The following is a 26,201-nucleotide window of genomic DNA, read 5'->3' as shown; positions in this document are numbered from 1 at the left end:
GTTCCACCGCCTGATGTTGGAAATAAAAAATACGTTTAGGTGATATGAAAAAAGAGAAAGTGAAAAAACGGCTTGTTTGATGAGCATAATAATAAAGAAATTGGCAAACTACATGTTCATTGGAAATTATATCTGTGATTGGTGAGTAATCAAAAACTGTTTCAGGTAATTCCTCAGAATTGCTTCGCGCATTCATACTTCATCCATCACTTTCATTTATTCGGCAACTGACCTTACCTGGGCATCCATTAGTATTGCAAACTTGGGGTTGTAAGTTATTCCCCTGGCAATCAACACCACCACTACTGGGAGGAGGGTTGCTGCAAGTTCGCAAGCGTCTTTGAACACCACCACCACAGGTGACGCTACAGCTGCGCCAGACTCCCCAATCTGACCAGCCGCCATTGACTAAGAAATAAAAGAAACGTCTCACGTAATGATTTTAAATACACACTTCAAATTACAGTAACATTTTACATTTCCGACGTTTACTTGTTTTTTTATACATATATAGCCTGGGCATCCGTTGATATTGCAAGCTTGGGAATGTAAATTATTTCCCTGACAATCAACGCCACCATTCCTCGGAGGAGGGTTGGTACAAGGTCGTGAGCGTCTTTGCACGCCACCACCACACGTGACACTGGAACTGCTCCAGGCTCCCCAATTTGACCAACCACCATTAACTAAGAAAGAAATGTGACCAGGGGGTTTGCAATGTCGTTTGAAAAGCACAAGCTATAATTTTCAAGAGAGAGTCATAATCCTTGTGTTTCCTTGCTTGTTTACTGTTTTGATCAGCCTGTACCTGGACATTTATTGGTGTTACAAGCTTGGGTCAGGGAACTGTCCCCTTGGCAATCGACTCCAGCATTGGCCGGGGGAGGATTGGTGCAAGTACGCGTACGTGATTGTACTCCACTTCCGCAGCTCAGGCTACAGCCGCCCCAGGGTCCCCAGTTTGACCAACCGCCATTTACTATGGAAGGAAAGGAAAAAGAAAGTAAGCTTAGCTCTCTGGTGAGGGCTTTGGACTTCGAATGTACTCGTCTTTTGTTCATTTAATCTAGCGATTGCATGCATGTAACAGGTGGCAAATGCGAATAACAACATATCGAGGGGAAGATGGGATTTGAGTCTCGTAACCACAGGGAATAGCAATAGCAAGTACCTGGACACTCTGTGGTCCCACAAAGCTGTGACTGGGAGCTGCTTCCTTGGCAACTCTTTGATGCTGAACTACAGGAGCGCGTGCGAGTTTGTGACCCTCCTCCACAAGTATGCCTGCAAGGACTCCAGTCTCCCCATTGTGACCAGGATCCACCGCCTGACGTTGGAATCGAAAAATGAAACGGGATGATGTGAAAAGCGGGAAAACTAATGGCAATAAAATAAGGAAACTGGAAACTACTGATATCAACTGGAAATAATGTATGTGACTGCTTAGTAGTTAAAATGCATTTAAATTATTGAAAAAATTCCTTAGGTAATAAAACAGTTGAACAAGTTAAAACTCAGAAAAAAGTATCTCGCGACTTATTGAAAAATCTTCCAAGATTTCAAGATCAGAACACAAGTTTTCGACACCCCAAATTTTCTTTGTACCATTCGCCACACCTGGTAACGGACGTGTTGTTTTAGAATAAACATTTAGGGGGTTCAAGATTATTTCGGGGGTTCAAGACAGGTGTAGTTGAAAATTTTCCTAAATGATAAACATAGCAAGTAGAATATTTGTAAACGTTTTGTCTTTAACCATCAACAAATAGAGACTAGTATAGGAATATCTGTATCAATGTTTCATTATGCCACCATTGGAATAACGGTTTTTCATTGATTTGCTAGTACAATGTCAGCTGAAAAAATTGATTGGATTTTTTGGGGGAGTTCATCAAAGAATGAGAGAAAAAAAACAACAACAACAAAAACAACAACAACGAATGAAATTTACCTACAGCAGCAGCAACCAGGACGTTGGTTTTTTCCTGATGCATTGTTTAGCATGAGTAAATCACAGCCATCAGCGGGCGACAAAGAATATAAAAATCTTAGAGGCAATTTTTAGGAGGGAAATTGCATACTCGGGGATTATTAGAGCCAGCATTATCCATTACAAATGAGTGAAAAGATGTATAACTGTAATGAAAAAACATCTCTACATGTAATTGGGTTATGACATTGGGTGAATATCGTTCATAAGATGGAATTTCGCAATAGCACATGGATAATGAGCCAAGTTAATATTACCTACCAGTAAGTTTGTTAGATTCCGAGCATAGTTAGCTACTGCTTGCCAACGGTTTGCTTCGGAATTCTGTAACGGTGCATCATGTTATCTGTGTTAGTATATTATGTAAGTATCATCAACGTATAGCATGCAGTCCAAGGGTTGTTTATTGTAGTATTTAAAGTTGTGCAACGCTGTTGATCAGTAAATGTAAATAGCGCTCTAAAAGTTATGAAATTCTTCTTCTTCTTCTTAATTTTTTTCGTCTTCTTTTTCTTCTTCTTCTTCTTCTTCTTCTTCTTCTTGTTCTTCTTCTTTTTCCTCTTCTTCTTTTTATTGTTGAATAAGTCACTCTTGGTCTATTTGCTAGCTACAAAGAGCTTTTAACTCAGTCGAAGTTGATGACAATTTGTTGTTGTAGTGAAATAAAGTCTTGATGCTATTAAGGTGACTGAACTGGAAAGAGTTATTTCTTAGCGGCAGCTGACTGTTCTCTTTTATTACCCCGATTTATTGTGCCTGTTGTCGTAACTTTGTTTCGCCGTAGTTAGCAAGGTACCTTTCAGTTCCTGATTAATTATAATGTTGCATTGAAGGGTGATTGGCTTGTTGTAGAGCAACAAGCAGCATAACGTTACACCATATTTATCAGGTTACATAGACGATTCGATTGAGGCCTTTGAGCTGCTGAATTCCTACTTCAAGGTTTCGCCGATTTACAGCATCATCAGGAAATGTAAAGAAAATATTCCACAGTGCGAGATATATAAAAAAAGCGATTTAAGTGACATGGATAATTAGATTGTATTATAAGAACTATGAATTGTACAAAATGTGGCGATGGTAACACACGATAACATAGAAAATCGTTGATGAGTGGTTGCGCTCAGTAGTGAGAACAAAACATCTAAGCAGTCTAAAAGGTCTTTGATCATGAATTAAATACCTACATTCTTTCTCGATGCTACCCATTATAGCGATATTCTATGTTATGGTGTGTTACCATCGCCACATTTGGACAATTCATTGTCGTTATTATACTATTTAATTATTATTGTCACCTAAATCTCTGACTATACCGAATATCAAAAAGAATAAAGTAGCTCAAGGCCTTTATAGAATCGTCTATTTTATTACCCAAAATATTATTGAAGAACAACTTTAAACGTTTACTTATCAAGCTACATTCTTGCCCTATTCAAAATCTCCTTACTGGTCTTTCCATTTTTACTTTTTCTTCCATCAGTGCCATTTCAGGTCTACACTTTTTTTTGATAAATTGTTACTTTGGATGGAGACTGCTGCAACTCAGCAAGTCGAGATTTTTAAGGTCAAGAATGGTTTTGAATTGAGCTTGAGTGCTGTAAAACCACAACCAAAGCAACCGCTCTAACCAATCACAAAGGACGAGAGAAAATGCAGTGAACCAATCAAAACTCGAATTAACTAGACAGCCACAAAATGTCACAATTAACCTAACTAGCTAGAGTTTTGCAAATGTGCAACAAAGGTGACTGGGTGAAGAAGAACAGCAGAAAATACCGACAAAATATGGTGCAGTTTAGTGAAAACAGTTTCAATTTCGGCTGAACATTAAGTTTGAATTATTACCTAACATTTGGGTCTTGCCCTTTTAGACCTAAATTCTGAGTGACACAATTTGTAATCTCGATTATGAAAGCTCCGCAAACAAGTCAACCCTTGCTTCATTTGATTTGTACACACTAGGCGAATAATTTTCAGCAACACCACTACCTACGGATCCTCCTTCCAACTTTTGATCGTTTATCACAATTTTCCAGAATCATGCAGGATGTAGACAACTTTGGAGGTGATTGTCGGCGATTAACATTTCGGAAGAAAACTCTGTTTCGCTTGCTTTCGTGATATGTTTCATTCAACTCAGAAAGTGAACAACGTTCGTCAAATTTTGCCGCCTTTTCATACCATCTCTTTCTTTAGATCTTACTGAAAATGTCCACATCACCCAGTCGGTTGAAGAAGTTAGAAAAAAAAAAATTCATTTGTACGTATTGGATACGAGATGATTAAAACAAACTCGGCGTTGAATTAAATACATTTATTTATTTATTTATTTATTTATTTAACTTTATTTATACACGGGTAAAACATCAGGACTTAAAGTAAATACTAAAATTACATTAATTACATTGTTAAGATACTAATCTACTGCTAATTAAATCTAATAACCACAAAAGTGAAAACAATAACGAAGTGCCCGCTTTTCATGAATGCCGTGTGATTAATTTACTTATTTAAACCCCTGCAACCGGATTTAAAACTAGTAAGATTTTGTGTTTGCCGCAGATTGGTAGGTAAGCTGTTCCACAGCACCGCACCACTATAGCTGAAACTATTTTTTGTTTTAGAAAATTGGTGCGGGGGAGTTGAGCAGCTAGTTTGCCCTCACAATTCCTAAGAGAATTGGTAGATATTGCACTCCGATCAGTAAACATTGATTTGAGATAATCAGGGGCGAGACCATTAAGAGATTTATAGACCATTATGGCTGTTTTTAATTCTCGTTGAAGATTAAGTTTTTGCCAGCCAAGTCTAACAAAGAGATCATCTGCATTGGCATCACATGAAGAAGAGGTCAAAATACGCGCAGCGCGATTCTGTAGTTTATGTAGTTTAATGAAAAGAGATTTATCGCAATTCCGCCATACGACACTACAGTAATCGAAATGAGGTTGAACTAAAGCATTATAGATGCATAGGAGTGTTTCAAAAGGAACAAAAGACCTGCTTCTCTTCAAGATCCCAATGCAGGAGGCAGTTTTTTTGGAAATATGTTTGATATGTACGTTCGAAGTTAAGTTTTCATCAAAATATACTACAAGAGATTTCGTAAATTCTACTTGTTTATTATAATAAAGTTTCCATATAACGCGCGTTCTGATTGGCTGAAACAGCGTGCTCTATCAGAGAACAGAGCACGTGTTGATGACGGTAAGTTGGCTTCCAAATTTTTGCTTCGGAATTTTGACAAATTTGACCCAAATTAAACATCCCCTGTGACTCAGACAAACGCAGTGGAAGCGAGCTATTTTTCTGCAGTAAATATGGCTCACAGAGACCATTGTTAGCAACAGTAGTGTTAAAACTGTACTAAAATAACAAGTTTTGCTAGATTCCCGCCGACAAAACATGTACAGTTGTAGCGAAATAAACAAATTCTCAACCTAAACAGTGCTTCGATAAAGACATTTTATTTGTTGCGAAGGCAGAAATTATACTAAGAAGTAAAACAACGACAGAAAACAACAATTGAACTGTCTCTGTTTATGATGAGAAGCTTTATTTTTGTAAATTTACAATTAAAAATGCTCATTTGCGCAAACAACACTTACATGCAGTGTAGTAACGCTCGTTCTCCGGTCATCTCAGCGAAGTAAACCGACGAGTGGTCAGTGCAAAACCTGCTCTAATATTCTCTTCTGTGCTCGGAGTAGAACCAGTGGGAGCCGTTAAGTCCTTCTAACTTTTACGCTAGTTCGGGCAATCTTGCTGCATGCGGCTACAAGCCGTAAATAACTGTAGCTCCTTTCCAATTCAACTCGGCATTTCGCATTTTCATCCACAAGCTTTGAGCTCCGCTTTTCGTAATTTCCACTAGAAAAGTGCTTGTTTTCATGGGCTACAATACGGCCGGATTCCTCTGGACTATAAACCTTTACCTGCCTTTAGATCCGTATTTAAAAAAATAACTTAAAAGCGAACTTTGAAGGCATCGTTCTTCTCTCGAAAGCCGCTCAAACTACTCGAAACTGAAAGCTTAGCTGAAGTCCAGTTTGTGATTGACAGCTATCGCTTCGTTACCCAATCAAATTATGTGAACAGTTCTAACAAGGATTGTGATTGGCTTATTTTAGCGTGCTTTATCAGAGGACAATGCACGGCTGGCGCCACTTTTACTCGTTTGGAAAATAAAGTTTGGTTTGAAATTCAGCCGAATGCGTGGGGAAATTATCTGATTCTTTATCATAAAACAAATAAAGAAGCTTCGACTGTGCTCTGTTCTGTTGTAAAGCACTTAGGAAGCGGTAGAGCACTCAAGAAGTAGGAAAAAACACTCGACTACGTCTGGTGTTTTCCTCTACACTTCTTTCGTGCTCTACCGTTTCCTGCGTGCTTTACAACAGAATAGAGCACAGTCGAGGCTTCTTTATTTGTTAAGTATTTTTGCAACAAGCATTTCTTTGGTGAAAGCAAGTTTGATCTGAATGTCTAGAAGGATTAGAGGGATCTTATTTTAAACATTAGTGTGAATCATTTTAGATGTCATAACGTAAACTGCCAAACTGTCACACGTATGCTGAACCTGGAAGGCATCTGAAGTATTGGAAAAAAACCGACCGTGTTGGGAGACACCTTGTCCGATCCGCTTAAGACATAGATGGTAAGTTGTACTGTTAAGTTTTTAAGTGATAACATAATCAAAGTGTAGATTATGCTCATGGCGGCAAAATAGTCAACAGACAATAGGCTGTTGAATAGTGATCCTAAACAATGCGTTTGTTTTTAATCCGGGTCAATACGCTAACCAGAACATTTTTTCGCCTATAATTGGCTTGCTGGCATTTCAAATGTTACTCTTTACTGCCGGCTGGCTACTTGGCTAATTGCCATTTCTCTAGCTCGGTATTCAAAATTTTCATTATGTCTGGCTGGGAGTTTTATGAAATAAAGTCGGTCTTGCTGGCAGTGAAGAGCGGATATTTTTTTCCCAGGAAAGTTAATTATTAATGGTAATTGACGTGGGAGCACAGAATCAGTGCTTGGGAAGTCACATCTTTAATTTCCAGTTTAAGTGTCGTTAGGTGCTCCTGCAGTGGTACGCTTTCAGGTCTTAATAATTATTTATTTTGAAAAGTAGTATATTTTATACTTACGGGACCCCACTTGTGCCTTTTCGCCAAACAAAGTGTAAATCTCCTTCGAGGTCTTCAAGCTGATTACAATTCCTTCTTCAATTTTTTTAAACTTCCCGGCGTGTTCTTGGTATTGACAGGTTCTGGGGGACTGCTAATACCTGCCAAGGTTGTTTCTGTGTTTTGGACACACAGTCATTTCTTTAACCTTGCTCGCACCGAGGTCAAATAGGCCAGCCCGAGCGAGAATTAGGTCGATCTCAGTGACATTCTCGCGTGACAAGTGACATCTGCGAAGGTGATTACTAATTTCCCCAACACATTCGCAGAGAAAAATTATATTTTCTTCGCCTCTTTTTGGCCCGCAATGCTCGTTTAGGGTCACAGAAAAAGAGCAAGTTTTCTTCACTGACATAATCTTGCTAGCATAACTGCTTCGCAAGCACTTTTTTTATCGATTATCCATTTAATTGCTCAGTTACGAAGTTTGTTGATACGGTCAGCGGCAGTTCTTGAAGCGAACAAACATGGCGACTGGTATTTCAAACGTAATTACTCGATTTACTTTTTACTTTTGACGCTACCGGTGCATTCGTTAACCGGAGAAATTGTTGATTCGATTACCTACACTCATTTCACGGAACTAATTAGAAACATATTTTGAGATGACAGTCACACAAGACTGAGGAATCGAACCCTGCTCCCTGTGCTGGTCGTAACAATGGACTGATAGCCGAAAAAGTTGAAATCATGTCATGATGCCATGAACGTAAAGCGGTGGAAATTTAAAGGTGACATTTTAAATTTTCTTCCTTAGCTGTGATACCAGGTCATCTTCGTTTCTGAATAAGACAAAAAAATTGAAATTTATGTACTTAGCGTAGTGGTCGTGCTACATTGGAACCTCGATTTGACGAACCTCTATTTAACGAAGTCCTCGATATAACGAACGATATTCTACGTCCCGGCCAAAGTTACAGTAAAACGTATGGAATAGAACCTCGAAATAACGATAAGGAGGTAAGGAGACAGCAAACTTTCAGTCAACGGCTTATTATATGCCATAGACATTGGCACTATAGTATTTCGACATCAATTAACCTCTGCTCTATCTTCTTTGAAATCCGGAAATATTTGGTATTGCAACATAACAACACTAAAGCCCGTTTCCTTGTTTACATAGACAATTTTCTGTATAACCTCCATGTTGCAACATTTTTAAATCCCTACTCAGAAAGTGTCGTTCTTTTGTAAGCAAAAGCTGCGTGTCTGCTCAAAAGTGAAAATAATTGATACTGAAAGCCATCATACTTAATAAATTGCATCTCAAAACACGGCACTTATGGGTGACGAAAATTGCATTGGATTGCGTGACAGAAGTCGTTTGTGTTACAAATCAATTATTAACTACCTCGATGTAACGAACATTTTGGTCGTTTCTCCTCAAATTCGTTATATCGAGGCTTTCGATATAACGTACCCTCGATTTAACGAACAAATTTGGCCGGTCCCCAGCGACTTCGTCAAATCGTATTTGCGTAGATGACCAGTTGCTGAATTTAAGACAATTTACTCCGTAGCTATCCTTTCATATACTCCAGTGCCAATAAATTTTATTCCATGGTTTCAAGGGTCTATCTTAATACTTTTCAGAACAATACAATAGGTTCTCCGAATAAGTCAGAATTATGAGAAATATCGCTTTTCACTACGCCACTTGGCCCGCTTCTTTAAAATGGCGTTGACATTGTCCTGTTTAAGTGATTACAATGTTAGTAATTTTCCATACTCAGGTTTGATTTTACCATTTGTTTTAAGTGCAATGATGTATCTAATGGTGGTGTAATTCTTATCTTCGTACGATAAATATACGCTCGGCAGCAAGCATCCCAATGAGGGCTAATTTCGGCTTCGTGAAAGGCCCAATTTGAGGATTTCGGGTATCGATCACATTCTCCTCAAAATCTCGACTATTATCAAGAATAAAAACCAAAGAAATGCATTTTCTTTTACCTTATAGAAACCTCGTTTCGTGGAGAAATTTTGAAGGAAATCGAAACTTTGATCCGAATCAAGTGGTCGATTCTTAGGCGGATGTAGGGTGCGTGACATGTTATGTTGAGTGTGTGACTATGAGCTCCCGTACCGCAATGTATGCTGGGATTTGGTTTTGGAGAGTGAAAAACATGTGCTCGGAGATTATACCAAAAGTACGGAGTTTGTGCTTTAATAAAACGTTGTTTTCGTCTGAGTTAAGGGTGTAACACGGACAGCCTCTTAATTCAGAACCACTGTCTTGGTAGCAATTGCATCTCACCAAATCATTGGTTGTGAATCACTTATTTTCTTCTGCTTCCGTTTGGCGAAAATTCTGCGAGATCAACGCATTAAAAGGTACTTAATTTTTTTTTTTTAATTGAAATTTAAATATTTTTCAGTGTTTCCATGAAAACAAAATCCTTAAAGCTCATGTAAGTTTTAACTAGGTGTTTAAAAATTCATCTGGCAGAAATTTCCGTCATTGTCACATATAAAGTACCTTTTACGTATGGCTATTAAGCAGGGAAATACTACTCTTAAGCAGTCATTGCTTGTATCCTGATGATTCTGTAGAAATGAGTGACGTCACTTTGTCACGTGATAAATCCTATTAAGCTACTCATTTAGCATTGCTATCATACATAACATGAAACTAGAGTAATTGCAGTTTTCCAAAATGTATGTATTACTCTCCCTGAGTCGTACCGAAATGTTATTTTCTGGGGTCCTGGCCCGTGGACTATTTTGTCTTAGCATGGATACAAATTTGCCTTTTAGAATCAAAGCTTGACAGCTAAGCGTGGGACAATCTGCTTGCTAATTATGAGACAGCCAAGAAACTTTGCCAAGACATTCGTAAAGGAATGAAAAGAATTGGTCTTCCTAGGCACAGGTAGATCCCTAAATTAAAACTCAATTCAGCAGTTTTCTTTGCTGTACAGTTATTGTGTAACTGAGGATAAGGCCTGTTATCAAATACTAAAAGACTTAGATATTTTCATATAAAATGCAATCTACAATGTGGGCCAAGTACATTGCGGCCTTGACATTTTAATGGGGTTTTAATTCATGGACCTTAAAGCTAGAATTGTATACCTTTTGGGTGTAACAGTAATCTGTTGCTTTTTGAGGACTCCAAGTATTTTCTTATTGTTTCTAGCATTGCTTCTGCCATGTTTTTCTGTCACATCCCTGGCTGTTTTAATATATGGACAGCTCTAACAAGAAAAGTAGCTTGTTAATTTTAAGTTTATACCCATGTTCAATGCAATGACCAACTTCGCGAGTCAGAGTTGTTTCTATTAAAAGCCATAATGGAATAGGGCTTTTTGACAAGAGACTTGATTTGTTATTGACCTTTCAAATTCCAGTTGTAATATTACTAATAAAACCAGAAAATGTTGCATGATCACATTGTTTGGAATCTATTTTACTACAGTCCCTTGACATCTAAACTTCTGTTGCCGGTCCAGGTGTTTCAAGTGATAAACAAATGGCCCAGATACGAACGACGGAATATTTAATTTTATGATCAACTACTTAGATCTTCAAAGCAGATTTCATTATGCCACAAGTTACTCCTTATCTCACATTGTGGAGAAAGTGATGCGGTGTCTCAATGAGTGTTTGGGTGATGGAAGGTCCATGCCTGTACCTCATACGTCAATTGTAGATGATGATGGCAAATTTAGACTGACTGAGCTAAATAATGATAACTTACAGAGATTACAGAACGAAGAGGAGAAGAAGATTGCAAAGGATTGTGCTGAGGAGGTAAAGAAACGGTTCCAGGGAAAACGATGAATAGGAACATCCGTACTTGCTTTCAGTCCTTGGTATGAAGATTATAGAAAGTTCTTCTTTGATGATCAATATATGATTAACTGTACAAGTGCAAGTTCTGCAGTGTTACTTGAAAAGTGTGTAAGCAAGAATTATTATATGTTTGTGAGAAATTTTTTGATGACCACTACTTTCTTTATGACAATGGATTTGAAGGAATAAGAACTGGGTGTCAGACAAAGAATGGCAGAATCTGTGCATTTCACTCATCAATTGAGAATACAGAAGTGTTTTCTGATGGGTGGAGTGGGATACCATCAGCTCTTGTTCAGCCACCAGTCCCAGACTATTCTTAAGAAGCGGAATTCCACTATGTATTACCTAATATTATTATATCTCTCAGTTAGTACGCACGCTGTGATTGGTCAATTTAGCGGGCCGTACTCTCCTGTACGGCCCGCTTAGATTTAAAGTTGGTTTTGTTGCCAAACTGTTTCGTGATTCATCGATAAGTGTTCTTAACTTTTATAGCAAGTGAAAGTTTAAAACTTTCTTATACTCTAAATTATGTAATAAAGCGTGCGAACGACTTAAAAACTGTTTCCAACTGACTCGTTTTACTTTCAAGGTGCGTCAGAAATTTAAAGCCTTTCCGAGTTCGCGTGAATAGAAATCGTTTCCGAACCCGTCAAACAGACAGTAGCGATATAATAAATATCTTACTGACCTCGTCTTCTCGGTCCGTACTGAAAGTTACGGATCCTGTTTTTTTCCCCTTCGATTTATGACACGCGCGCGTCGCGCTTGGGCTATAAATCGAAGGGGAAAAAACTCGGTCCGTAACTTACAGTACGGACCTCGAACTGGTTAATAAGAGGTATACGTTTCCTACGGAAAAATAACAGAGAAGTTTGGCCTTAAGAAAGAGCATGTTTTGGGTGCCTGGAACAGAAAGAGATGACTTCTGTCCACGAAAACAGCTAGCAGAGCTTATTTCCTCTTGTGGCCAACCAGACTTACAGCTAAGGGATGAGAACTGTACAGACGAACCAGGGTCTGTCCATTCGGCTGTAGATGCAAGTAACACTCTTGCCAAGATGCTAGCAAATGTAAATGAGTTTGTCCTAAAATATACAGGTGAAGATTTCAGAAAAGCAGTGGCGAATGAGATAAAATTGCGCCATAATGCACAAGTTAAGACATTCATTTCTAGAATAGCCAATGCAAGTGCCCGAGCAACTGAAAAGGGAAAAACATATGATGATTTAGACTGGGAGAAGCTAATCTGCACCAATAAACTGCGGAATCTTTATGTGTCTCAACTTGACCTGTATCTGCTCAGAAATTTTAAACTTTCACGTAAGGACTATGAAAAGAAGCAATTTACTAAGGTTAATAAGATTCAGGAGATCAAGAAGCAGTTTTATTGCTTTCAAAGTGTTGGCAGGAAGCAAAGACCACAGCAAGCCGCTCATCAGAAAATGCATGTGGCTCTGGATAAGAAGAGTGAAATCGATGGTTCACCTTTTATCTTGAATGTCCTCCCCTGGGGTGGTACAATGACAGTGCCATGTCAAGGCCAGGTGATTCTTGTGAATACAAGCCCCATCGACAACTTCTTGTTGATCTTCTATGTCCTGATGAAGAAGCATGGCAATTTCTTTCAATATATGCAGACATCACCAGAACCGTATTGCACAACCCTCATCAGAATTGGCCACATGTTGACAATGACGGCTTCGCTGAAGGGAAGTGTGAATGGATGAAGCTGTTTCCTGGCCGACGTAATGTAACACAGACAGCCCAAGTTTTTTGGGGGGGAATGAGGAAGACCTTTTTGTGTGTAGACTTATTCTTCTTTGGAGACAGCATACACCAGCAACTGCCAATCACGCCATTGTCCAGCTAGAACCAAGAGAGTTACAACACAGTTGTACATTTATTTAATTATTTTCTAAATCATGCACGTGATTGTTTAATTTATCTAGGATTTTTTTCTGTAATTCCCACATTCATTAATAACTCACGAAAAGAAAACACCACTTTGGGAAATTACTACTGTACGGGAGATCACCACGGTGTAGGAGGTTTGCAAATGTGATCCTATTTATCAGAAAACCTGGTGGATTTTTGCTTAGAATTCCTCCAAGAATTGTTGAATGATTTGAGAAGCTATCGAGTGTTTCATCAGGTATCCAAACACCTCAAAGTCATTAAAAATAGAAACCCAGCTGCTCCTAATTTAGTATTAGTGTTTTCCCAATGAACACTCCTCGTATTTTATGTATTACATTGAATTTAGAATATTTTATATGGGGGCATTGTTTTAACACTGAGTAATTAAGCAATAAAGCTTCATGTCACAATCCATTTCTTTAATTTAATAGTAATCCTGGAATCCCACCACGATTCCTTCAGGAGTCTTTGACTCAGTGAATGTGCTCTGATCAGTATAGACAACTCAGTGTGGCCACAGGATAAACGTAGTCCCTCCAGGTGCAAATCATTTCCTTGGCACTTGTTTTGTACAGAATTAAACGCATTGTATGGCTCACTTTTTTGAGGTCATTTGACACTTTAGTGTACATTCACGAGTTGACAGTGTTTTCATTGTTTCTACGGGCAGACCGTTCAGGCTTATTGCGGTGGGAAACGAAATAACACCAAGCGAACATTTCTCAGGGGGACTCCACCATTCCTACTATTATCCTCGGACATCTTTGCCTGTCAGGGAATTATAAATGAGGCAAATTAGCCTCCTGACAGAGTTGAATTGTCGAATGAATGGTGGGTGTTGTAAGTTTTCCGTTTGCGTTGTTTTTATGTCAGAGTTGTGTGGTATAAAGAAGCAATGCACGTTAAGCAGCACGTTACAGAACAATATAATGCTTTTTTCAAACAGTTACCGCCTATGTGGTTTGACTTTCTCGAGGAGAGGTCATTATAATGGGGCCACATTGATAAATAGAGTTTGGCACCACAATGATGGCCTCTGGGAGAAAAATTGTAAGGGAAGTGCGTTGGGAAAACTGCCACACCAAGTGGTTTCTTGTTATCACATTCTGAGTACGTTTGTGAAAAGCTGTTGTAAAGGCAAGTCTGTGTCCTTTGTTATGATGTAAATGAACTTCTCATACTATAATGTATTACATATATAGATGTAGCCAAACCTAAAAGCGAGCTCCTGATTACAATAAGTTAACCATAAAGGAAAAAAGTATTTGTTTTTCTTGGGCCAGAAACTTAACAACTGATCCATTGTGAGCGTGTGGTTTCACTATTTTTTCTCCTTAAAACTTAACCAAAAAAGCATACCCAAGGTTGTAGCAATATATCAGGGACTTTCAAAGGGATGATTGTGCAAGGAATACCTTAGAAGAAAAGCGTGCTTAAAATTTGCCATTGTACGTACCAATCCCTTCTATTACCCAAGAGTAATAACCTGACTTGAACCTGTGATCCGTTCGAAAACCAGTGCCTGGGCTGTAGTCAACCTCAGAAAACATGTGCACTCGATAAGCTCTAAAACTGAGCCCGCGAAATTTTAACATGATACTGGTCAGCAGAAACTTTGTTTTGACAGCTGTGAATTGACTAAAACATGGATGTCCGATATCAAAGATGTACAGATCACTATAAACCAGGACTTCATGCCTTGGATGACCTATTTAATAGCTGGAGTATGGCCGCCATGTGGCGCTATGTCGTCGTCGTCGTCGTCGTGCGTACGCGCCCACGAGCAATACCGCTCGCCATGATAACCATGAGAAAAGCAATTTATTGGTTCCGATGAGTATGGTGCTCTGCTATTAATTTTATATTTATAAAATTAATGTAGATGAAACGCAAACTCCAAGTTTAGTTGAAACTCAAGTCTATATATATATATATATATATATATATATATATATATATATATATATATATATATATATATAAAAAGCCAAAACTTCTGAACGGCAAGATTGTGCCTAGCATTGGAAACCTAAAGAATATCCTCAGTTTTCCTTAGTTTTTCTTCATACATGTCGAACTCACAATCTGAGTCATTCTCTTTATAAACAGACAACTGTCATGTAAGAAGTGTATCTAATATTCAAGAATAACAGTAAATGATAATTAAATAACCCTAAACAATCTTAAAAACATCTTAATAAATGATAAACCATTGATATTTTGGCAGTAAAGCAAAAAGACTATGTGTAACGTAAGAAGTATTTATATTAAGCCTGTTCCAGACATTCAGAGTGTGGGGAGGCCAAGATGAACATTGCGGCAGAAGAGAATCCCGCCCCAACCCCCCCCCCCCCCTCCCCCATCCCTCCCTACAAAAAAAAAAAAGTTGGTCCGGAGGACTTGACCCCTAAAAAAAATCCTACAGAGGCAGTAGACGTAAAAAAAAAAAAAAAAAAAAAAAATTCCTGCAAGCTGAAAACGTCCCACCCCCCTCCCCAATCACTTTTCTAGTGGTCCATTCCTAAAGTCACTTTCATCGTATTTACGACAGTGACGCTTAATATTATCTTTACCTTCGGAATTTCCAATTTGTCTTCATCTTTTCAGGACACATATCGGTCTAAAAACATGCTCAAAAAAAGATATTATGATCTAGGTTATACTCTCTTCCTTAAATTAAATGTGTAAAGTCGGGATAGGAGAGGAAAGGAAAGGAAATGCGAAAACCTAGCGGTCGTGGTCATTTCACGCTGTTAGAGACCTTACGCAACAGGACGGTTCGATGTGGACGGCGACCTCAGATCGCGCGAGGACTGGGCTGAGCACGCGAGCAATGATGTTGCCGTCCTAAACGTAAACAAACCTTACGCAACACAACACGACATGGAGATGACTTGAAGCTAAAATGGCTACATTTAGGGAAGCAAGAGAAGCACTTTTACTCGCTAATGACCTGAATTTGATTGATGACGAAGAACTACTGTTGCTTTACGATGTGAACACTTCGAAGAACCTCGAAATCCCGTACTGGAAATACGACAAATTTGATCTTGACAGTCTTTCCGACGACGAGTGCAAAAGCGAATTTCGCTTTTTGAAACATGACATATACGCTTTAGTCGATGTGTTTAATCTTCCGGACAAAATCACTTGCCCAAATCGTTTTTCCGTGTACAGCGATGAAGCACTGTGTATGCTTTTACGTCGATTTGCGTATCCGTGTAGATACGAAGACCTTGTACCGCGTTTCGGAAGACCTGTTCCCCAGTTGAGCATGGTGGTGGGAGAAGCGATGGATTTGCTTCATGTGCAGTTTGGACGTTTACTCTCACATCTGAACCAACCGTGGCTGTCTCAAGCACAACTGGCTCAATTCTCTGAAGCAATCTACCGGAAAGGAGCGGCCCTTGACAACTGTTGGGGATTTATAGATGGGACGGTTCGACCAGTCTGTAGGCCTGGCGAAAATCAAAGAGTACTTTACAATGGGCACAAAAGAGTCCACGCAATTAAGTTTCAGAGTGTTGTTGCGCCCAATGGACTTATCGCAAACCTTTTTGGTCCCGTCGAGGGAAGAAGACACGACAGTGGGATGTTGGCGATGTCTGGCCTTCTACCGATGTTAGAAAACCACTGTGTTTCCCCAACTGGCCAACCACTCTGTGTGTATGGGGACCCTGCATACCCACTGAGAGTCCACCTTCAGGGACCATTTAAAGGCAATGCCTTAACACCGCAGCAGCAACAATATAATTTGTCCATGAGTAAAGTAAGAACAGCTGTGGAGTGGGTATTTGGAGACATTTTGCAATACTTTACTTTTTTAGATTTCAAAAGGGATCTCAAAGTTGGACTCAGTGCCGTAGGCAAAATGTATATTATTTGTGCCTTATTAAGAAATGCCCACTCATGTCTTTATGGGTCAAATACTTCCTCGTTCTTTGGTGTCGAACCGCCTTCATTACAGGGTTACTTTATTTAAGATATTATTTTTAATCAATCAGTACCTGGGGACTCCCATATGAAATTGATTGGAATGCTTGTCATCTCACTTGCATGTACAGTAGGGTGCAAGTCTTGGATGTTGTCTCAATTGGTGATAAACCACAAATATTTTCAGCTATTTTTTAGGATTGCAAACAAAGATCAAATTAAGTTCAAGCAACATCCGGATTTGTCTTCTTTAAGGGCATGGTTTATTACAGACAAGCAGCCTTATTCCTTTCATATGGGAGTTACCCAGGAGAGTTACCCCCTGGTCATCAGTAAAAAAGAAAGTCTGTATACGAGCCTAGTGGCCCATCAGGCCGGAGCTGATCTCGGTTTCTGTAGCATGAAGGGACTAGGAGTATTTCTACTCCCCCCCGGATGGGATACTAGTCCATCGCAGGGTTACCCCCAAGCAGTAAATTCGCCGATACCCATTTATACACCTGGGTGGAGAGAGGCTCTACGAGAGTAAAGTATCTTGCCCAAGAACACAACACAGTGCCCCAGCCAGGGCTTCAACCCGGACTGCCCAATCTGGAGTCCAGCACACTAACCATTAGGCCACTGCGCCTCCCACCCTGGCCATTAGTTAAGCTTAATACATGTCAGTTTGAAGAATTTTTAAGCCATGCTGATTGTAGGCTTTACAAAATGAAGCATCCATTCTATTTGTTTTGAGGAAGTTTATGGACTGGGGGCACAACTGAGTTATGTCAAAAACTTAAATGTTCTCAGGTTTTCCTGTAATTTAATTGCAAAACATTGGTGTTTCATTTTTTTTGCTGTCAGATTTGTGGGTTTAGTCTTTTCAAGAAATAACAAATGTAACAAACTGGAATTTCAAATCGTTTACCAGGCATTTCTTTTCTTATTTCATTGTTTGAGGAAAAGTTGTACAAGGTTGCTGCTGTGGGAGTTAAGTTTTTGCACCCCCCCTTCCCCCTTCTGATAATGTTCATATGAAGTAATGGCATAATTAATTGCAGAGTGTTCTTAGAACCATAGTTGATTATGAAATGGCTTTGCTGTTTCGTTAAATGCTGCGATGTAACAGTGAAATGAGCATCAAAAAAGTTTGATATTCAACTTGTCTTAAATTTCAGTGTGGCAAGACTATGGTTTGCCAGATTGAGAGTACCCCAGACACTCAGCCCCTTCCCCTGTATGTAGAGAAGGTTTTTCTGAACCTAAATTCTTACTTAAAGGGTATTTAATTCCCTTAGTTTTTTTTAACTTTTCCCCTATTGGAAAAGTTTAATTGACAACATGATGAAGGTTTTTATAAGGAAATATATATTTTATTGTATAAATATGTGTTAAATAATGATCACAATGTTCAGAAGCCTTTTATGTGTATGAATGACTAAAAATTATGAAGGTGAACTTGTTCTTAAAGAATATTTGAAGTTTAAAGAAAACACCAGTCTAATGTCTAAATCCGTAAAAAAAATTGTTACAATAGAGGATGAAGACACATTCAAAGCATTGTACAATATTACTTTTTAAACCTTCAAATTATTAATATTAATTAAATAACTGATTCACATTTCAACAGACATTCATGTTTGTGGTTCAATCAAATCATAAAACAATTGCATGATATGAACCAATAAAAATGTGTACCCAAAACAAACCTTATCCATGTCTTAAATTATACACTTATTTATTAATTTTTTCAATAAGTGTCATGAGAAGTTGATTTTGAAGCTGCTGCTGCTGCTGTTGTAATTGCATTTGCTGCTGCTGCTGTTGTTGCTGTTGCTGCTGCTGCTGTTGTTGCTGTTGCTGTAGTTGTTGTTGCATGAACTGAAACATCTGTAGTTGTGCAGATTGTTCATCTTTCTTAACTTCCAGTTCTCCTTTCCTCAGGTCAAATTCCTTTTCAGCCTTTTCTCTCAAGTACACAAGGGTTTCCGACCCTGATGCTCTCTTTCTGGGTGTTACTTCACCGTCCTCAGCCTTTCTTTTCTTGGTCTCTCCAAGTTTCTCCATGGAACGCTTCCTCATCTCTTCTGCCTTTTTCTGTCATTTTCTTTATTTTTCTCGCCCTGTTCTGAATTCTCACAAGCCTCCCTGTCACTCTCCTCAAATCTCTCAATAATCTGGTCAAGCAGCTTGTCCGTTTCTGACATCTCGGGTGAAATTCCACTCGCACTTTCCTCTTCTGCCATTCTCTTCTTAAATTTCTTGGCCAACAGGGCATACCTGTCTCTCACAGCTCTTTTGTGTCCAAGTCGATTTCCAAATGCTTCAGTGGCATTCAACCTTTCTGTGATATCTTCCCATATCTTTCCTCTCTCCCTTGTTGAAGCCTTGTACTGGTAAGGTTCGGACACAACTATTTCTTGCAATAGAAGTAGATCACATTCTGTTTTCCACTCCATCTTTCTGTTCTAGGTTATGAAGAAACAAACATGTTGAAATTCTTGGTTTTTAATTATATAAAATGAAGATAAGAGGTTGATTACTTCACATGCAACGGTCTTTGGGATCAGAATTTCTTTTGCGAAAGGCACACTGCATTATTTTTGAAGAGGATTGAAGTACAGCATGTTGGCCTTATAATTCCGGACACTTTTTGCAATAACCACAATATCTTACCTCAACAGAGCACTAACAGAGTTATAGTCAAATAGCTTACGAAGCAAGCAGTCACGCACGTCACAATGAAATTTTGCCGTCCTCTCCTTGAGCCGTCCTGTTGCGTAAGGTCTCTATTGTTTTGCAGAGGACGGCTACGAACTATGCAAATTCATAAAAACCCATGTTTTATCAGAGTATAAAACACAGAAAAAGCGTGTTTTATTGTTTTACGCAACGTTACCTCAATATAGCAAATAAAGAAGCCTAAGCCGTGTGTTATACTGTGATGAACCATTCCGGACATTTAAGAACACTCGCGAAATGTAGAAAACACTCGCCTGCGGCTCTCGTTACTCGGGCTTCCGTAGGAAAGCCCGAGCCTTAAAATGCTAGCGTTTTGGTCGCCAAAAGAGGGGTCATGGTCCCAGGCGTCCATGCGTAGACCATGGAAACTGGGGACGAGAAACGCGACATTGCTCGCTCTTCGTGACAGAATGCGGTGTTTGGCGAAGAAAGTTTTGGCGAGAATCGTGCCTTATACGTTCATCTCAGAATACAAAGATGTCGATCGTTTTCAGAAAGGGTCGGTTCACGAATTATATTGCTTGAAAGTCAGCCAGGTAAGCAAAGTTCACGCTGGAAACGTTCTCGTGAGATAACAATTAACTGAGTCGATTGCGGCATGAGTTCAATCTGCGAAAACACTGGCAAAAAATAGGCAGTCAATGACGGTATGTGGCTACTGCCGTTATTACTTAGAACATTACAGTAAAACAAATCATATTGCAATAAAACGAGCTAAATACGAAAACGTTTTTGGACTCGTAGCTCATTAAAAACATGTGACTTGTTTCTTGCACCGCGCAAAATATGTCGATCTCCAATGTTGTAAAGATAAGACTTTCGGTAACTTAAGTTAAATATCTTACCTCCAAGTTAGTTGGCTTTCAAGTAGGGTGCAGGAAAAAAAATAAAAAAATAAAAAAAAAATAAGGTGTGAATTTGGATGCACATTGTGCGGGAGAATTAAACCTTCGATTGTGCGGGGAATTGTGCGGGATTATTGACGAACCAATGTTCTTGCTAAGTCCTAAGGAAAATCTGCATTGACGATAGTTTAGCCAGTTATTTCACTAGTAGTTCAAATATATTTAGCAGTCTTTATTAGCAATCGCCAGTTCTTTTAGAAAGAAAATCATGTTGCGTGACTTGAACTAGACGAGCATGAAACCAAAATAAATAGCAAAACAGAATGCCGCATCTTCCCTTATAAATGAGAGTCCTTTTAAAAAAATACTCTTGCCTTGATTCAATAGAAATGTGTAGCTTGAATATTTCTTCATAAACTGCCTTAAGGGTCGCAAATTCTTGGAAGTTATCCGCAAAATACACAACTTGAAAGTTTATGCAAATTATGTGCAATGCAATTTGAGCCTAGTCACAGCACTGTTGTTTTTGCGAAGGAGTTTATCATGATTCGTTTTGGCTCTCTCGAAAGGGATTATTCGCTCTCCAAAGAAGATATGACTCTTGAAAAGGGTTTAAGAGCAATCGTCTCAAAATTTCGCCAGGAGGTATGCAAAATGAAAAAATCGAAAATCCCCAAACTTTGCCAGAATATAGGTCTGGATGAACTATTTCTATTTCAACTACTTCTTTTAATTACATTACAAATCGAACCCCCATTAAGCGGTAACCTATTAAACGGCCACCCCTTTTAGGCGGCCGGTAATCGTAGTCCCAAAATCCATATCCCCAAGGGTGATTGTTTAGTAGGGACAATAGGGGGTGGACTGTAGAACACGTGCAAGGTGCGTTGGCCTTCGGCAGTCTGTCACGCAATTCTCACTGTTTGCAGTGGTCGGCAGTTAACGGAAACAACTTGTGAAGCCAATACACATGCAGTCCATGCTTGGCACTGATAAATGGTGTGCACAGATTAACTATAATACTCAAATTGAAGTATAAATACGATAAAGTATCGATTTTACGGTTTGTTACAATTTACAAATTGTATCCGTCCTCGGCCGTTCAAAACATGAGGATTTTGTATTTTGCTTCGAAAAATAATCGCTTAAAGTTTAAATTTCAGGCAACCTGAGCAGCAGACAGGACAAATATTGATAGAAAGTAGCTTTTTATTCGGAATAGCAACGATTTTTCGCCAAAAAACTGGCCTATTGTCTTTTCCACGAGCGCTTTGTTGACTTTTGACCTCTAGTTGCGTGACACGGAATAGCGTGTTTTGTCCTTAGTGCCACCTTTGTCTGGCGTCCTAAAATTTCGCATTTTAAGTAGCCCAAAAATTTTATTGCAGCTATTTGAAGAAGAAACCCTGTTCTTTCGCTGGATCAACTTGACGTAACTCCATACCATGTACCAAGGTGCTATTTTACCCTCTCAATTCTGCCTTTATTTTGTCTTCCGAAATGAGTGAAATATTGAAGAAAAGCAAAAATCGCCCAAAAATTCAGTTTGCGATGGAATCGGACAAATAACATTTCAGACTGTTCGTAAATATGTGTTCTTTTCATTAAGACATTCAATGGCCAGATTTACCGTTTTGTTTATTTTTAAGCGAAGCTCAAATAATGTGTTGTTTGGAGCTCGTGAAACTGATGTGAGAGCCGCCAAACAGATTTTGTCGCCGTTCGCGTAAAATAAAAATCCAATCGAACTTAAAGTATTTTTTTTAGAAATAGTTCATCCAGTCCTATATTCTGGAAGAGTTTGGGGATTTTCGATTTTTTCATTTTGCATACCTCCAGGCGAGATTTTGGGACGATTGCTCTTAAATGTCCGGAATGGTTCATCACAGTATAACATACGGCTTAGGCTTCTTTATTTGCTATATTGAGGTAACGTTGCGTAAAACAATAAAACACGCTTTTTCTGTGTTTTATACTCTGATAAAACATGGGTTTTTATGAATTTGCATAGTTCGTAGCCGTCCTCTGCAAAACAACAGCGTGAAATGACCACGACCGCTAGGTTTTCGCATTTCCTTTCCTTTCCTCTCCTATCCCGACTTTACACATTTAATTTAAGGAAGAGAGTATAACCTAGATCATAATATCTTTTTTTGAGCATGTTTTTAGACCGATATGTGTCCTGAAAAGATGAAGACAAATTGGAAATTCCGAAGGTAAAGATAATATTAAGCGTCACTGTCGTAAATACGATGAAAGTGACTTTAGGAATGGACCACTAGAAAAGTGATTGGGGAGGGGGGTGGGACGTTTTCAGTTTGCAGGAATTTTTTTTTTTTTTTTTTTTTTTTACGTCTACTGCCTCTGTAGGATTTTTTTTAGGCGTCAAGTCCTCCGGACCAACTTTTTTTTTTTGTAGGGAGGGATGGGGGAGGGGGGGGGGGGGTTGGGGCGGGATTCTCTTCTGCCGCAATGTTCATCTTGGCCTCCCCACACTCTGAATGTCTGGAACAGGCTTAATATAAATACTTCTTACGTTACACATAGTCTTTTTGCTTTACTGCCAAAATATCAATGGTTTATCATTTATTAAGATGTTTTTAAGATTGTTTAGGGTTATTTAATTATCATTTACTGTTATTCTTGAATATTAGATACACTTCTTACATGACAGTTGTCTGTTTATAAAGAGAATGACTCAGATTGTGAGTTCGACATGTATGAAGAAAAACTAAGGAAAACTGAGGATATTCTTTAGGTTTCCAATGCTAGGCACAATCTTGCCGTTCAGAAGTTTTGGCTTTTTTATATATATATATAGACTTGAGTTTCAACTAAACTTGGAGTTTGCGTTTCATCTACATTAATTTTATAGATATAAAATTAATAGCAGAGCACCATACTCATCGGAACCAATAAATTGCTTTTCTCATGGTTATCATGGCGAGCGGTATTGCTCGTGGGCGCGTACGCACGACGACGACGACGACGACATAGCGCCACATGGCGGCCATACTCCAGCTATTAAATAGGTCATCCAAGGCATGAAGCCCTGGTTTATAGTGATCTGTACATCTTTGATATTGGACATCCATGTTTTAGTCAATTCACAGCTGTCAAAACAAAGTATCCGCTGACCAGTATCATGTTAAAATTTCGCGGGCTCAGTTTTAGAGCTTATCGAGTGCACATGTTTTCTGAGGTTGACTACAGCCCAGGCACTGGTTTTCGAACGGATCACAGGTTCAAGTCAGGTTATTACTCTTGAGGGAAGCTTTATCACTGGTTTCCATAAACAAACATCAGGCGGCCAATTGTCAAGCATTAAAAAGTTTAAATGTTGTAAAATGGAGAAGGGTGAGTCCAGTGATTATTCCAGTCTAAACTTACGTCAAAGTGGTTTAGAGCGTTTTCACATGATGGTAATTAGGCAGTCTGCTCTGAAATGGGTTATAGTCTTCTAGAAGAAGAGTAACTCCCCTATGCAATGACGAATCTAGATCCCCGCTCAAATGTTACGATAGCGGCAGTTAATCTTCTGATTAGCGTACTAACTTTAGAGTGTCTTCTAGCAGGCAAGAAAAGCAGGCGAGCAAATCGCATACAGTCGAACCTCCCGTAAGCGACCACCCAAAATGTCAAGGAAGTAGTCGCTTAGGAGACCTTAGACTATATTGGGTCAAACTTTTGCCTCTTTCGCAGATGGTAGCAATAGAGACTTGCCCCATGTTTTAAATGTTTTATTTATATAAGAACTCAATTTCGAGAAAAATATGGTACTTCCCATTGAGAAATTTGCATCTTTTGTACTATTTAGGAATACGATAATGTTACACCGCTCTATTGTTCAATTTCCGCTCTATTACCTGTGAAGTGGTCGATTACGGGAGGTTTAAAACAAAAGAAAATTTCCAACTTTTAACTCTAAAAGTGGTCGCAGTCGCTTAAGAGAGGTGGTCGCTTACAAGAGGTTCCAAATGTAGTGATTTGCCTTGGAAACTTTTGGTATCGACTGAGATGAGGAAAGGTTTCAAGTAGTAAATATTTCCTCATCAAAGCTGGAAACATAAATCCAAAGTTCTGCTCCAGTTGCAATTCTTAGTTTAATTTGATATAAGACGAGCTACAGTTTAAGTATAGAGATCAGTTAATATTTTGCGATCACGAAATTCCTGCAGACAATGAGAAAGATTTGGATCTTGTGGAGTAACTGTATATATTTAACGGAAGTTAGTGGGCAAACCGTTAGTTCCGTCTGAAGTCGTCATTACATGAATGAAATGACGCAAGAAGAATGACTGATGCCTTTCTTTTTTCTAGAAATCCCCCAACTCGCAACACTAGACCAACTGAAACAGCGTGTTATGGATACCACCATGAATTACATCGGAACGCTGGCTAGCTATATGGGGTATGCATGGTCAAGTGGATGCTGGGCTAAAAGGGTTGGTGAAGATTTTCGCAAGAAAGGCGACACCTGGGAGTCGACATACAGAGAAGATCGCTGCGAGCTTAAAGGTGGACCCAAGAAGGACGTTCGCTTGAAGATCACCTACGAAAACTTTGCCTTCACAATGAAAGATGTAAAATTTGGAAAGTCAATCAAGCCCCCTTTTACCTTGGATCAGGAAAAACAGCTGATAAATTCCCCCGACAGAAGCTACAGCAAGGTCGTCACAAACAGAAAGAGTAACCCAGGTTATTCATCTGAAGTGCACGTTGATATTCGAGTTGCAAACACCCTAAAAAACGTCCAGCGAAGCAGTTGGGATTCCTATTTCGGAATGGAAGCTGGCATGGAATACGAGCCACCAACTGCGACAGGCGGGGTGGGGTTTTCCGCCAAAACAAGTTTTAGCTACGGATGGGGTGGGGATGAAGAAGAGACCACTGTCACTAACGACTGGCACATTCTAAAGATTGTTGAAAAGAAAGCACTTCCACCGAAAACTTTTGCTAAATGGCATGCATTCAAAAAGCCCCAGACAGTGACCATTCCCTACACAGTTACCATCGTTCCTACATTCTCTGTTAAACTGGAAGGCTACATGAAATGGGGAGGTGGTTACGATGGAGCTACAACCAATTTCCGTCAGGATCATCGTGGCTCTGGTGATCGTAATGAGGTAGAGCACAGCTTTGGAAGTGCCCACAAACCATTCTACGAAGACCTGAAAGACCAGGTGGAGCAGAACATGCACCCTTGGCAGTGGCATGCTATGAAGCAAAGATACCCATACGCGCAATTGTACATCGATCAGCTGGCAAATAAAGATTTATATGCATTCACTATGGAGGGCCAGTTTGAGGACACCACAGAAAATGAAATAAAGTCATATTGGTATCCATCACGACCCATCGAGGAAATGGAAGAGGAAGACGAAATGGCGAATTTGACTGCCCTAGCCGACCAAGCGGAAAAGTTCTCAGGGTTTCCACGCATATTTCCTCCGACACCCAAGGTCAAGATATCGACAACAGCAAGGAGACGGAAATTCCTCCTGTCAAGAACTTTGACGACCAAGATGAAGCAAAACCTGAGCCTACGGTGTTTCCTCGTATCCATCCCCCGGCACCCAAGGTTAAACCCATCGACAACAGTAAAGAGATGAAGCCACTTCCTATTGAAGAAAAGGAAGAGTAAGACTAGGACTGATGGTGTTGAGTTGAAAGCAAGCTGTTTGAGTGTTAGCTAGAATGAGAAATGTACTCGATCTCAATGTAAGTCGATTAAATGAAGACTTGTGCAGTCACTTACGCCAGCTTCATTGATTAACTTACCACGCGCCCCTTTGCTTT

At 39.3% G+C, this 26,201-nt stretch overlaps 1 protein-coding gene, 1 long non-coding RNA gene and 2 pseudogenes across 2 annotated transcripts in view; 3 read left to right on the top strand and 1 right to left on the bottom strand.

The window, feature by feature from the left end:
* Positions 1-2,226: 2,226 nt before the first annotated feature.
* LOC149096332 (uncharacterized) overlaps positions 2,227-26,201 on the top strand; it is a 37,145-nt gene continuing 13,170 nt past the window's right edge. Inside the window, exon 1 of the long non-coding RNA XR_016204641.1 lies at positions 2,227-2,674. This is a non-coding gene — a long non-coding RNA (uncharacterized LOC149096332). The remainder of the gene's footprint in view (positions 2,675-26,201) is intronic.
* LOC149096334 (uncharacterized) lies at positions 15,662-17,177 on the top strand. The gene has a single exon (XM_089281351.1). It carries the CDS (start codon positions 15,806-15,808, stop codon positions 16,880-16,882), a length of 1,077 nt encoding a protein of 358 aa, XP_089137477.1. The 5' UTR covers positions 15,662-15,805; the 3' UTR covers positions 16,883-17,177.
* On the bottom strand, positions 18,167-19,482 carry LOC110057624 (uncharacterized; annotated as a pseudogene).
* Positions 24,175-26,155, top strand: LOC149096333 (uncharacterized; annotated as a pseudogene).

This window comes from Orbicella faveolata, unplaced genomic scaffold, assembly GCF_042242905.1.
Source record: "Orbicella faveolata isolate gen_17 unplaced genomic scaffold, um_ofav_v1 contig_48, whole genome shotgun sequence".
NCBI classification, from domain to species: domain Eukaryota; kingdom Metazoa; phylum Cnidaria; class Anthozoa; order Scleractinia; family Merulinidae; genus Orbicella; species Orbicella faveolata.
Note: the sequence above shows the minus strand (reverse complement) of the source record. Positions and strands in the feature narration are given on the sequence as shown.

Bases quoted from the DNA above. Each gene is read 5' to 3' on its own strand.
- LOC149096334 (XM_089281351.1), top strand. From the start codon at position 15,806: ATGGCTACATTTAGGGAAGCAAGAGAAGCACTTTTACTCGCTAATGAC.